This window comes from Alexandromys fortis, unplaced genomic scaffold (assembly GCF_014885135.2).
Source record: "Alexandromys fortis isolate MF-2015 unplaced genomic scaffold, M_Fortis_MF-2015_v1.1 scaffold_218, whole genome shotgun sequence".
Lineage (NCBI taxonomy): Eukaryota > Metazoa > Chordata > Mammalia > Rodentia > Cricetidae > Alexandromys > Alexandromys fortis.
In genome coordinates, this window is record NW_026068112.1 from 1,839,060 (window position 1) to 1,852,846 (window position 13,787).

At 48.4% G+C, this 13,787-nt stretch overlaps 1 protein-coding gene across 2 annotated transcripts in view; it reads left to right on the forward strand.

Annotated features, from left to right (window-relative positions):
- Positions 1–1,357: 1,357 nt before the first annotated feature.
- Positions 1,358–13,787, forward strand: part of Tuft1 (tuftelin 1) — a 43,627-nt gene continuing 31,197 nt past the window's right edge. The window contains exon 1 of one of the 2 annotated variants that reach the window (XM_050124561.1): positions 1,358–1,495. In XM_050124561.1, coding sequence (XP_049980518.1) covers positions 1,436–1,495 — 60 coding nt within the window. In that variant the 5' untranslated portion in view covers positions 1,358–1,435. The remainder of the gene's footprint in view (positions 1,496–13,787) is intronic. The other variant, XM_050124560.1, reaches the window with a different exon arrangement.

The window sequence follows — 13,787 nt, forward strand, 5'->3', positions numbered from 1 at the left end:
ACTTTATTTTAGATGTCTCTCATAACTGATCAGGGATCTAGGAAACATGGACTATTTAAAAGAAGTACTCTTTCCTAACAACCTCTGGGAAGAACAAGGAACACTGCAGTGGCTACTTTCCATTGCTGTGACCAGACACCACAAGGCAACCTAGACAGAGAAGTGTTTATTTGGACTTAGGGTTCAAGAAGGATAAGAGTGTCACCATCATGATGGCAGGCAGTGGCAGGCAGGCAGGAAGTTGATTGCTCACATACACACACAGGAAAATAGAGAGCAAACTGGGAATGGTGTGGAAGTCTTTGAACTCTCAAAGCCTGCCCCAGTGATATAATTCCTCCAGAAAGACTACACTTCCTCACCCTCCCAAACAGTGCCTTCAACTGGGAACCAAGTGTCAAATGACAGCCCATGGGGGACTTTCACACCAAACTGCCACAAGTGCCTTTGAGGGGTAGAGAAGAGACCAGAACCAGGTTTTTCTCTTGTCCTGGGTCACTGATAGCCCCAGCTTTTATCTTTCAGGTATAGAGCTTTGCATCCATTTCTTACCATCCAGTGACTCAGAGTCCAATTCCAATTCACTTGAAGGAGCCAGCTGTTCACCAAAACGAATGGATTGTAGCTGTAGTAGGTCTGCCTACTCAAGCTGGTCAGCCTTTACACACGGCCTGCCCCTCTGGATCAGTCAGTGGGATTGCCATCTACCAGCGTTCAGTCCTCAAAAGAAGCAAATGCCTCTGGGGCTGTTGAGACTCATCTTTTCTCTAGGGCGCAAATTCCTTTTAAGGCGATTTGTCCCGCCTCTCCCCACCATATAAGGGTAGCTTCTGGAAAACAAGCCCCACCCAGAGCTTAGCTGGCTTTGACTCCGGCCTGGGCGGCTTGCCAGGGAAAAGCACCTGCCAAACTGGCTTAGACTAGTCCTGGTGAGCTGGCCCTTGGTGCTTGCCTACCTATTTGCCACAGAGGAAAGATTTACTCAGCTCTAAAAACTCTACAGGCTGGCTTACGTTTAGAGAGAGGAGAGACCATAGAAGCATGTGCCTGCCCCAACTCACTTTTACAGAGGGCCAGACAGATTCTTTCCCTGCACCGATCCTGGAGAACTGAAAGGAGACAAGACTAACGAAGAATGCTGAGATTCCACCTCAGACTCTCGTACTCACCACCTCCTCGTACCCAGCGGCCACCCTGCCTTCACTCCCAAGCCCCACCTTTTTGTAAATCTGCGAAAGCACTAGTAGGCGAGACCTGAAGCCTCTTGGCACCGCCCCCTCTCTTCCGCTCAACCCATTGACAAATACCGCGTTGGGCGTGGCCCAGCTCCAGTCCCGCCCCCGACGCGCCTATACCAGGGGGCGGTTCCGTGCGTGCCCGCCCAGTTGCCGCCGGACCTCGGAGTTGAGGACTCCCGTGCGACCTCCGCGGAAAGATGAACGGGACGCGGAACTGGTGTACCTTAGTGGACGTGCACCCGGAGGGCCAGACCGCGGTAGGTCGTCTCGCTCACCCCACCTTCCCGCCTCGGCACCGTGGCTGTCCAGTCCCGCCGCTCCCGTGCCTCACCTGACGCCCGGCTTGGTGCGGTCAGGCCCGCGTCGCCCCGTGCACTTTCTTCCTTTGCCTTGCGGCGGACGGTGGCGTGGGAGATGCGGGACGAAACCCTGGCGGCTCCCGGCTGAGGGGTACCTGCCCTTGGCGAGGACACTGCAGCCCCGGCCCTGGGACCGGGCGCTTTACTTAGGTGTCTCGTGGGCAGCTGGATTGGGTCGTGGGAGACGCTTAAGGGACCGAATTCCTGCGCCGTTTCGGACACTGTGCCGGTCCAGGAGGGTTAGGCTTGTCCGTGTGTCCCGATGACCTCAGAAGCCCTTCAAAGACTTTTATGGTGCTTCAGGTGATCCTTTAACTAGAAAAATGAGGCAGAGGGTGAAATGCTAGGGCAGGGAACTAAGAGGCGAGAGCGTGGGATGGCCGGCTGATTTCAGGCAACTCCGGAATTGGTCAGAGATTCTACCTTTCGCTAAGAGGATGGATAGAGCTTTCCGTGTGACTGTCACCTCTTTCGAATTTCTTATTTTTTCATCTTGCTTTAATGATCCCCTCCCTCTTTCGACCAACCAGTAGCTTCCTGGGTTTTGCTTCCGTGTCCAATTGCCAAGCCCCGGGAGGGGATGAAAGGGATGTCTTGAGACAGAGCGAGAGAGCGAGAGAGCGAGAGAGCGAGAGAGCGAGAGAGAGAGGCAGAGGTGAGCGTTCTCCAGAGCAAGCCAGTTTTCCCTGTTCCCCTATGCCCTCCCCACCCAGCACCCTCAGCTGACCGCATGATTTTTCTCTCTCCAGAGGGAAAGGCCGGTAATTTGATGCTGAATGTTTCTAGGCGTTGCTGGGGGATCCAAATACACCGTAGATCTGTGCTAATTAATTTATTTCCAAGCTATTGTGGGAGAGTGAAATGAGAGCCAAGGTGAAACCCCCCCCCCCATCTGATTCCTTTGCTTCTGCCTGTCTCAGCATGTCCCTGAGGCAAAGCTAACCCAGCCACAGCTGGATTATGGCTCTTCTTCAAAGGATAGTTGTGGAATAGGTGCTCATTTGAAGTTTAGAATACAGCTGATCACTGAAGTCTGCTCACCGTCCCCTTGACATTTTTGCCTAGAAGTATGAATGTTTCTGCCACATTACAAGTCTTGACACTGCCCAAACCCAGCCTTTCCTTCCAGGTAAGAGATGCTGACCAAATGGAAAAAACAAAACCAACAGCCAACCAATCTCAAGTTCTCCATGCTTTTGCTGTTTTGGAATGGTTGAGTCAGGGAAAGAATGTGGAATGAAGAAGAGTGAGGGGTCATGGGCGTCTCTTTGCTTGATGTAGAAAAAGACCCACTTCCTATAGAGCGAACCAGAACACAGAAGGACCTGCTGCTGTCCCTTGATACTTTTGTTGCTTGTTTTGTGGGACAGAGAGCAGAGATGGAGAATAGCAAGGAATTAGTTCTGGGTTTAGGTACGTTTAGAGCTGACTAGAGAGCTTTGTATCACGGAGGAGACAGGCTAGACTCGAGACTCACTTTGCTCTAGAGCTGGGAATGAAGAAACCCTTGCCTTGATTTGCTCTTGGAAACATTCCTGGGTTCTTGAGGAGGAAGGACAAATGGTAAACAATCAATCAGTCAGGAGACAGGGTTTGTCCTGGATTCCTCGCCTCTGACTGAGCCAATCTGCAGATACAATTTATGGCCCTGGTCAGTTCCTGGGAACCTGTCGTGGACTCATACCATTGAACGGTGCTCAGTGAGGATGCAAAAGGTATGAGTAAATAAATGAGTCAACGGATGCCTGCCGTTTGTGGTGCTGGGGTCGAACCCAGGGCTGTGGGCATGCCAGGCAAGCATTTGACTAACTGACCCCACCCCCATCAGGAAAACAGGCCCCCAGGATTTGGGAGTGTAGACAGTTGGAGTCAGAATCCTGGGACCATGTGTCTCCCATGCTTCACACTTTGATGAGAAAGTACAGTTAACACACTGTAGTGCTGTTCTGGCTGGACATTTGTAAAGGCACAGTCTTTCAGAGCCTTTAGCCGCTAGTGGGTCTGAAATCAACATAGTGGGGCAGAAAGCTTTTGAGCTTCCGTCCATTCCGGTACAGTACCCCACCTATGTGTTTTTGAGAGTGCCTTTCTCTTCCTTAATAAGCTGTCTATATTCCTGTTACTAAGCAAATAAACAAGAACATAGAGGTAAGGCTGGGCATAGTGGTACATGCCTTTAATCTTGGAACTTGAAACACAGAAACAGATGGACCTCTGGGAATTTGAGGCCAGCCTGGTCTACATAGTGAATCAGGCCAGTTATGACTACATAGCTTGCAAGACCTTGTCTCAAAACAAAACAAAACAAAAAAAATATATAGTGGAAGAGAAACAGCATTAAAAAAAAAAGGAGCTGACATCCCTAGAGTGTTGTTGGCAAGAGTAGGCTTTGGACAAAAATGTTGCTTCAGTTATATGTGAGTCTGAAGGGATTAAAGGTGCAGCCCACTGTGTCGAGTTATAAAATATATTTTGATGTTAAAAATGTTTGAAAGTGTCCTTGGTAAATTATATTGGCATAAAAAATACAAATGATTACCAAACTCATTAGACATTTCCACTGCCTTCCTTTGCTTATAGTAAACAATACAATGACCTAGCTACTAAACAATACAGTCACCTAGCTGCATTGAGAGGAACTTATTAGGAAAGAAAGAACGGTGCACAGAGGTAAAGGAGAGCTTAGAAAGTCTGAACGAAGGGATTCCTGGACAGGAACATGGATGCTTTCTTCTTCTGGGTGGTTCCAGCTGTCTTAGGCCCTTCTGCCGTTCTTCTGAGATCCAGGGAGCCATTGTTTTCTGGCATTCTCCCTAACTAGGACAGAGCAGGGCTCCTGGGCTGGCAGCTTTACAAGATTGCCCAGTGAAGGATGGGGTGCAAAACCCACATGCTGTCACCAGTGGAGGACACGGAGGCTGCGGGTAAAGAACTTGTTCGTGCCTTAGACCCGGCATGGGTGCCTGCCTGCCTTCCTCCCTCCGCCCCTGCTGTCTTCCTCACTCCCTCCCTCTCTTTGACTTTTTTATATTTTTAGTTGCAGGCCTAGTCTTTAACAGCTGAGCCATCTCTCCAGCCCCCCCCCCCCCCCTTGACCTTTAAAATGAAAAGACTATGCGGGATAGAGAGATGGCTTCGTAGTTCAGAGCTCTAGTTGATTTGATTCTCAACACCCATGTAGTGTGTGGCTTACCACCACCCACAACTTCAGTTCCAAGGGATCACGTGCCCTTTTCTAATGGGCACCAGGCATGTGTGGTTTACATACATACATGAAGGAAAACCATTTATACATATAAAATCAATAAATAATATTTAAAGAATATCTTACATTTTTTTTTATTTTTGGTTTCTGGCATTTTGAGGCAAGGTCTCATGCACCCTAAGCTAACATGAAAGTTCCTGGTCCTCCTTTGTCCACCTCCCAAGTGCTGGGGTTTTAGCCTGCTCTCGTATGTGATTTATAAAATGAAACTAATATCAGATGGGTTTTGAAAAAATACAGTTCTTCTCTACTTTAAGTTCTGCTACATAGAAAGTGGCCAGTTTCAACTCTTACCTGTTTTGTCTGGTGCGAACCTCTGTTTCTAAATAAAATGCTTATAGTTATTTTTTTTTTCTGTTTTGAAAATTACGTTCATTCATTTGCTTAGGCAGGAGTGGGAATCTGCCATGGCGCATGTGTGGAGGTCAGGAGACAGGGAAATCAGTTCTCTCCTGCCATGTGGGTCTTGTCAGGTTCCGCATCAGACACCTCTTTGCTAAGCCATTTAGTTAGCTCCTTTTCCTCTTCTTCCTCCCTCCCCCTTTCCTCAGAGTTGCTTGTACTTGGGGTGTCCTCAAACCCAATAATGATGTCCTTAAACTTCCGATCTTCCTTCTTGCCTTCACCTCCTGGATGCTAAGGTTACAATCATTTGACAACATGCCTGGTTTATGTAGTGCGGGGGGGGGGGGTCAAAACCAGGACTTTGGACATGCCAGGCAAGCTTTCTTCTAGTTGAGCTACACCCCCAGCCCAACTACCCCCAATACCTACCAAGAAAACACTAGAGGTACAGAGAATTGGACGTGGGAACTTGTGAGTACTAAGCAAGTGCTCCACCACAGAGCTGTGCCTCCTGGTTTTGTTTGTTTTCTATCAGTTTTAAATATCTGTTGACTTGTAGGAATTATAAGAAGATTAATAGTCTCCTATTTTTTAGACAGCCCTTTCTTGTGATTGCAGTGTAACCACAGTTTTTAGTTAACCTGTGATTTCTATTAATAGCATTGCAGTTAAGAGAGGCTGCTGGATTGCTTGCCTGGCATGTACAAGGCCCTGGATCGGATCACCAGCGCTATACAAACTGGGTGTAGTGCACGTGCATATAATCCCAGCACTCAGAAAATTAGTCAGGGAGATAAGAAGTACAAGGTCATCCTTGGTACATAGGGAGTTCAAGGCCAGCCTGGGTTGTGAGAACTTGTCTCACAGTAAACAAATAATTAATAAAGAAAGGCAGCACAACTTTGTAAGTCTGACTAAGTACTTCGGTAATCAATTTCTTCACTCTCAGTTTCCTGATATGTAAGAAGAGACAGCAATTGTGCCTTTTCAGAAGACCATTATGGAGATTAAGTAAGATAATGTGTATGAAACATTAAAGACAGTGCTTGGCACGTGGTAAGCGGTCAGATGTTAGCTCTTATTTTGTGTTTGCCACTGGTGTGGACTGAATTGTTTTAACTGTGCCTGGGCACCCAAGCCTAGGGGTGGAGGAAATGGGATTGTGTGTGTCTATGTGAGTGCAGGTATACGTAGAGGCCAGATGCTAACATCAGGATTTCTTTCTCAGTCTCTGGGGATCTGTACTCTGCTTGTACAGCAAGCATTTCACCCATGGAACCATCTCCACTTCCTCCGCCCCACTCCCTTTTTGAGGCAGGGTCTCATACTGTACCCAGGCTGACCTAGAACTAAGGTAGCCCAGGATGGCCTCAGATTTGCTGTGGTCCTCCTGCCTCAGTCTCCAAAGTGCTACCACACCTGGTATGACTTTGGTCAAGTTTTCATCTCTTCATATAGGCATGTACTTCTTCTTCACTTTTTTTTAAAGATTTTTTATTATTGTGTATATAGTGTTCTGTCTGCATGTGTGCCTGGCGCATACCAGAAAAGTGCACCAGATCTCATTATAAATGGTTGTGAGTCACCATATGGTTGATGGGAATTGAATTCAGGATCTCTGGAAGAGCAGCCAGTGCTCTTAACCTCTGAGCCATCTCTCCAGCCCTGTTTTTTTTTTTTTTTGGTTTTGGTTTGGAACGGTTTTACTGTGTAGTCCTGACTGATCTGGAGCTTGCTATTTAGACCAGAGTGGTTTTTTTTTTTTTTTTTTTTTTTTTGGATTTTTTGAGACAGGGTTTCCCTGTATCTTTTGGTTCCTGTCCTGGAACTAGCTCTTGTAGACCAGGCTGGCCTCAAACGCACAGCACAGAGATCCGCTTGCCTCTGCCTCCCAAGTGCTGGGATTAAAGATGTGCACCACCACCGCCTGGCTTTATATTCACTTTAAGAACATCCACCACCGCCCGGCCTCTGTTTTTGTTTTTTGAGACAGGATTTCTCTGTAGCCCTTGCTGTCTTGGAACTCACTCTGTATACCAGGCTGGTCTCAAACTTAGAGATCCACCTGCCCCTGCCTCCTGGGTTCTAGGATTAAAGGTGTGCACAGCCACATTTGCTTATTCTTACCTGTTCCTTTCCCTTTCCTTGATGTTCCAGGTCTCTGCCAGTGTAGGGAGCCAAGAGTAGGAGGGAGACCAGGTGGCCCAAGGTGGAGTCGAGTGACTTTTGCTAGTCAGCAGGGCTGGCCTTCACAGTGGTATTGAGAGTTAATGGCCCTTTTCATTTTTCCATTTCTCGTGGCCAAGGGAGCTGGTGTACTCTGGGCTATTTTTTCTTATCTCTGTGTTACCCTTCCTTATATACTGTGCTTTCCCTAACCTTCTCCCTCCCTTCTTCCTTCCTTCTTTATTTCTTTTCTTGTTTTGACACAGGCTCTCTTTCTTTCTAGCCCTCTCTGTCCTAGAACTTGCTCTGTAGACCAGACTAGCCTTTAACCCACAGAGATCTGTTGCGAATTAGGTTGGTATAATAAATAGCCAGGCCAGCTCAAGAATAACAATTATATTTTATGGTTATAAGGGGAAACTCACGCTATAAGAGTGGGAGGTCTGACTTCCTATCTGTCCAGCAGGAGCCGCGCAGAGAGAGAATGCACACCTGTGTCCTCCCAGGTTTTCCTTCCTGGGCTCCAGAGTTAAAGGCCTATACTACTATACTTGAGGGGTTTTTTTGGTCTTGGAAAGATTTGGAACTTGTTTATCTGCTGTAGGATGAACCTTTGTCTTTACTGTCTATTAGATGCTTCCTGTAAAACTTCAGAAGCCAAAATAGTTTAATGATTGAGCCTACTTTTTCTTTAGTCAATGCTTGGACTGTAAGAGATGGCTCAGAGTTAAGAGCACTGGCCCCTCCTATAGATGACCTGGGTTCAGTTCCCAGCACCCACAGGGCAGCTCACTATTACCCGTAACTCCAGCTCCAGGGGATCTGATGCCCTCCTTTGGCCTCTGTGGGCCAAAGGAACTTGTGTGGTACGCAGATATCCATGTAGGTAAAATACTCATGGACGTGACACAAAGACAAATATTTTTAAAATTGGGGTGTGGTTTATTGTAAGTGAACCATGAATTTGAACCATTTTATAAACTTTATTAAAACCATCATGCCAACGGTTCACCAGTTTAAGGTATATAGTTCTGTGGTTTTGGTGTATTCAGAGATACACGGTCATTGCTGGACCACTTTTGGAGCCTTTTGCTCACTTCATAAAGAAATCTTCATCTATTGGCAGCCACTCACTCCCCATTCCTCTGAGTCTCTCCAACCCCAGGCAACTACTAGTCTGTTTGCCTATGAATTTCCTATTCATTTTTACATTTCCCATAAATGAAGTCATGCAGTCTGTGTTCCTTTTGACTGTGTGCTGCTGAAAGGCTCATACACACATGACACGGCAGGCCTTCGTTCATCTTTAGCACTGACTGATGCTCCATGTTAACTCTGGTATCCTGTGGGGTGTTCATCATGGAATAAATGGCGGACCTCTGGGTTCTTTCTAGTCTTCGGCTGTTGTAAGTATTGGTGCTAGGGAGTTTTATAACTTTATGTAGACTTATTTTCCTTTTATACCTGGGAATGGAATTGTTTGAGTATTCTTATTTTCAAAGAGGATTGAGAGGCCAGGGGCATGACTTTGTTGTTAGAGTGCTCACCCAGCATGAAGTCCCTGGGTTCAGTTTCCGGAACCACATAAACATGCCATGGTGGCCCAGCACTGGGGAGGTAGAAGCAGGCAGATTACAAGTTCATCCTGGGCTACATAGTGAGTTTGAAGCCACTTAAGATCTGTGCTCATTGGTGCTTCCTCCAATGGGACGAATTTTGAAATGCTGAAAGTCCTGTCTCCGTGACACCTGGGTGGGGAAGAAACTCTTGGGTGGAGGAATCTTTCAAGTTTGGGGACTATTTCTTCCGGCCCCTGCCCCTGCCCCAGACTCTCAATGTGAGTTTCTCCTCACACCATTCCCTACTCCTTTTGCTGCCAGCTCTACCTTTTCAGTGAGTCCCCAAGCCCGACAAGGATTCCGGGAGAGCTTGGCTTTCTTGCCTGGTTTGGGAGGGGAAGATGTGAGAGCAGAAGGTTACTTAACCAGTAGGCATGTGGCACCAACCTTGCCCGCATTTCTCCGGGGTGGAGCGTGCACCAGATGGTTTCGGTTCCAGGGCTAGTGCTCAGATTGGGTGGGACGAGCTTCCCCGCCTGCTGGTAATTATGGCATGTGCCTCTTTGGGTCACGGTGCAGTCTTGTGAAACACCTGTTTCTTAGGGGTGGCAGGCTTCGTTGGGAGAATGGATGTGTGCCAGGAAGACGGATGGCCCAGATTTTAGGCTGGGCAGCAGAAGCAGGAAGAGAGGAGAATGTGGGGTGGGTAGAGCAGGGTGGAGATGATGAATGAAAGAAGCCTGTGAGAGCAGGAAACCAATCACAAGGCAAGGCGTCCAAGACCAGGGAAGCCTCAGCCTTTGGTGTATCCGGTCTGGGGGGTCCCCCTTTCCCCAGCCTGGCTGCACTTGAGGCAGGTGTCCCATACTGTCACTGCCAGGCACCCGTGTGGGGCTCCAGATTATGAGAAATTTTCTTTCCCCAGTCAGGGTGAGTCCCACTGTGGCGCTTGTCCAGTCCATGCTATGGGTAGGCTGCCAGATGAGAGGTGCTCCCCTCCTGTTTTGTTGATTTTCCTGTGAGGAGGAGGGAAGGGAGTCTGTCTCCTGGAGGACCAGGCACACTAAGCCTACTCACCCAGTGAATTGGAGACCTTCCCTGAGAGAGTGTGGGCACCCAGCCATCCCATTCCATCCTGTCCTCTTCCCTCTTGTTGGCCTCTCAGGAACCAGTGTTAGGAGAAGGTGGCATTCTCAGTTTTCAGGTGGACATAAGCTGGACAAGCCACAGACGGGGCTGGCAGTGGCTAAGATGGCCGCTGCAGCAGCAGCTTGGGAGACTACATCAGCCTGCAGGAGTTGGGTACAAGGTGAAGGTGACTTCGAGGTTTTCAGCTCAGAGACCATTTCTGTTTCCTTTCCCTTTCTGACCCAGGCATTTTACCCCGGACCTCCCCACTCCCAGAACTAGTGGCTCCATAGCTGCCTGAAGAGTGGGTTCTAGGAAAGCGGGCTGTTCCCATGGATCTTTTCCCACTCAGTAAGCTTGTGGTGTGAGAACCCCTGGGGCCCCCGTTTATCTCCTATCACTTCTCTGAGCCTCTTGATCTGCTAAGCCCTTAGCTATGTGTTTACCCCCTCCCAGCTCTGAGGAGTGAGTCACACCGCAGGTTTGTTTGAACAGGGCTCAGAGGCTGTTGTAATTGGAGGTCGCTGGGCTTCTCCGGAGAGTGTTTATGAGGTTAGAGGCCTGCTAACCTTATGATTAGTCCTGCTTTTGCCCCTCGAGAAGACTCCAATTCCCCTGTAGCCTTGCAGAGGCCCCAGAGGGGACCATCCTCCATCCTACCCAACACTTTGGGGTGGTTTCTAAAGGTCTTTTCTGCCTGAACACAGCCCTGTGATCACTGTAGTTCCAGAGGACAGCTGTTCTCAGCAAGCAGAGAGGAGCCCTAGGGTTTCCATCCTTGGCACTGTTTTGGAGTTGTGGGATGAGGTCTGTGGCTCTGTAGCATCCGCAGAGAACCCTGGGCCTCTCTCTCCAGGATTGTGTAGACCGTCTGTTAGACGCCCTCCTCCCTTGACTGCCTGGGTACCATGCTGCCTCCATACACCGAGTGCCTGTGCATTGCCCTCACACAGCTCCTACTCTGCCCAAACTGAGCAGCGTGGGTATGGTCACCTGCGGTCTACAGACTGTAATCAGGGTCCAGAGAACGAGCGCTTGCAGGATGAGCGGACGCCAGGTGGGATTCACATGGCTCACTTCTGACTAGCCTTAGGACCTTGCTTCCCTTCTCCTCACTATAATTTTACTATGGAGGTGTTAGGCAACATTTCCAGAGAGGGGTTGGGGAGATGGCTCAGGCAGTAAATTGCTTGCTGGGCACACTGAGGACCTGGTGGCGGGGTCCTTGAAATCCCCATGCTGGGAGGGAGAGACAGGAGGGTCCCTACACTTCACTGGTCAGCAGTCTAGCCTACTCTGTGAGCTCCAGGTCAAGGACAGACCCTGTCTAGAAAGAATAATAGCTACTGAGGAGTGACACCCGAGGTTGACCTTCGGCCTCCACGCTCACCTACATGAACACACACAATAGACGTGCACACATGTAAACCCAAAACCACAGAAATATATGGGGAAAAAGGCCCTCATGCCCCTCCCCCACTTTCTTTTCCCTTCCAGGGTCTCATAGTCCAGGCTAGCCTCAAACTTGTATGTAGTCAGGATGACCTCGAACCTCTGCTCCTCCCCCCCCCCCCGTGTGTGTTCAGAACAAATGTGTGTTTGCTTAGAACGAATGCCATGTAGCATCTTGGTTAGAAGCCAAGACGGGAGCCTCAGGTCTTGGGATTTGTCTCTGAGTAGTTGTATGACGAGACTCTTCACTTGTGAACCTGTTTGTAAAATTGGAACCATGGTGCCTACTGCATGCTGTTGTTAGGCTTAAATGAGTTAGCACATGTAAAGTCCTTGGCCTAGAGCCCAGTAGGGTCCCACTCATAGTAATTGCTGTGTGTAGGAGTTGACAATTACTGTGTGTTCGTGTACTTAAATGAAAAGCCATGTTTTGTGAATTAGTGTCTATTTTTTTTCTTTTTAATTTAAAAGCCCAAGCTTCCTTGAACACACTGTATAGCCCAGGCTGGGTTTAAATTTTTGTTAGTCTCTCAAAGGGATCTGTCGTAGTTGGGGTTTTATTTGCTGTGAGACATCATGACCACGGCACCTCTTAGAAAGGAAAACATTTAACTGGGGCTTGCTTACAGTTCAGAGTTTCAGACATGGTGCTGGAGAGGGAGCTGAGAGTTCTGTTGATCTGCAGGCAGCAGGAGAACCACACTGGGCGTGGCTTGAGCATAGGAGACCTCAAAGCCTACTTCCTCCAACAAGAACACACCTCCTAATAGTGCTCTCTCCCTCTGGGCCAAGCATTCAGACACTGTGGGAATCACACTTATTCAGACCATCACAGGATCATAAGTGTGAACTGCTTTGTGGCCTTTTTGTAGTTTAACATTTTCTAAAATTTTTGTTTTATTTTATGTAAGTAGGTGTTTTGCCTGTATGTGTAGACTGTATACCACATGCTTGCAGTACCTATGGAGGTCAGAAGAGGGTGTCGGATGCCCTGGAAGTGAGATTATAGACATTTGTGAGCCCCTCTGAGGGTGCTGGGAACTGAACCAGGAGCAGCCAGTGCTCTAACCTCTGAGCCACCTCTCTAGCACACCCCTTCCCTTGTGCTTTGAGTCTCATTATGTAGCCAGGCTGGCCCTGACCCCACTGCTTTTCTGGATTGCAGGTGTGCCCAACTGAGCATCCTTTGTATATCCACGGGCCGTTTTCTTCTTAGGCCTGCCTTCCTGGGCAGTTGCTGATCTTTCTCATGATACTCCTCCGCCATTCTCTGTTGACTTTGTCTAGTGTGCCTGACTGCTTTCTCCAGATCAGAGAGTCTGGCCAGGTAGTGGTGGTGAACACTTTTAATCCCAGCACTTGGGAAGCAGAGGCAGGTGGATCTCAGAGTTCAAGGCCAGCCTGGTCTACAGAGTGAGTTCCAAGACTGGCAGGGCTCCACAGAGAAACTCTGTTGGGGGTGAGGGTGAAGGTAAGGGGTCTGTGTTTCTCAAAAGAAAGGGATTTGGGAAGATCCCTGGCTGGATCACCTGAATTCTCTCAATGTGTCTTCACATCAGGTACTCTGAGCCGGTCACTGCCTAATCAGCTGTTCATGTATTCAAGGTCTCTGAGAGAAGAGGAGCGAAGAAAAGGGTATAAAAGGGTTATATAAATAAGACCTAACATGGTCTTCCCCCACTCTTTTATTATGTTTTCTTTTTATTTGATGTGCATTGGTGTTTTGTCTGCATGAATGTCTGTGTGAGGGTGTCAGTTTCCCCCGGAACTGGACTTATAGACAGTTATGAGCTGCCATGTAGGTGCTGGGAATTTAACTGTGTCCTCTGGAAGAGCAGCCAGTGCTCTAACCTCTGAGCCATCCATCTCTCCAGCCTTCTCCCCCTACCTTCAAGCCCCCATCCTGCAGATTAGTGAGCCTGAGTAGTACTGCCTGCTGCCTGGTGGATTGCTGACTGATCTTGTGGTTGCAGGGCGTTCATGAGCACAAAGGCCTTGTCGTGTCCTGAAGACAGCACCTCACAGCTTCCTCCCAGTCCTGGTGCTACATTCTGCTGCCCCTTCTGTGGTTATTTTATTCTAAATTTATATTTTATTTATTTTTGGTTTTTCGAGACAGGGTTTCTCTGTAGCTTTGGAGCCTCTCCTGGAACTAGCTCTGTAGACCAGGCTGGCCTCGAACTCAGAGAGATCCACCTGCCTCTGCCTCCTGAGTGCTGGGATTAAAGGCATGTGCTACCACCACCCAGTTCATTTTAATTTTTGAGACAAGGTT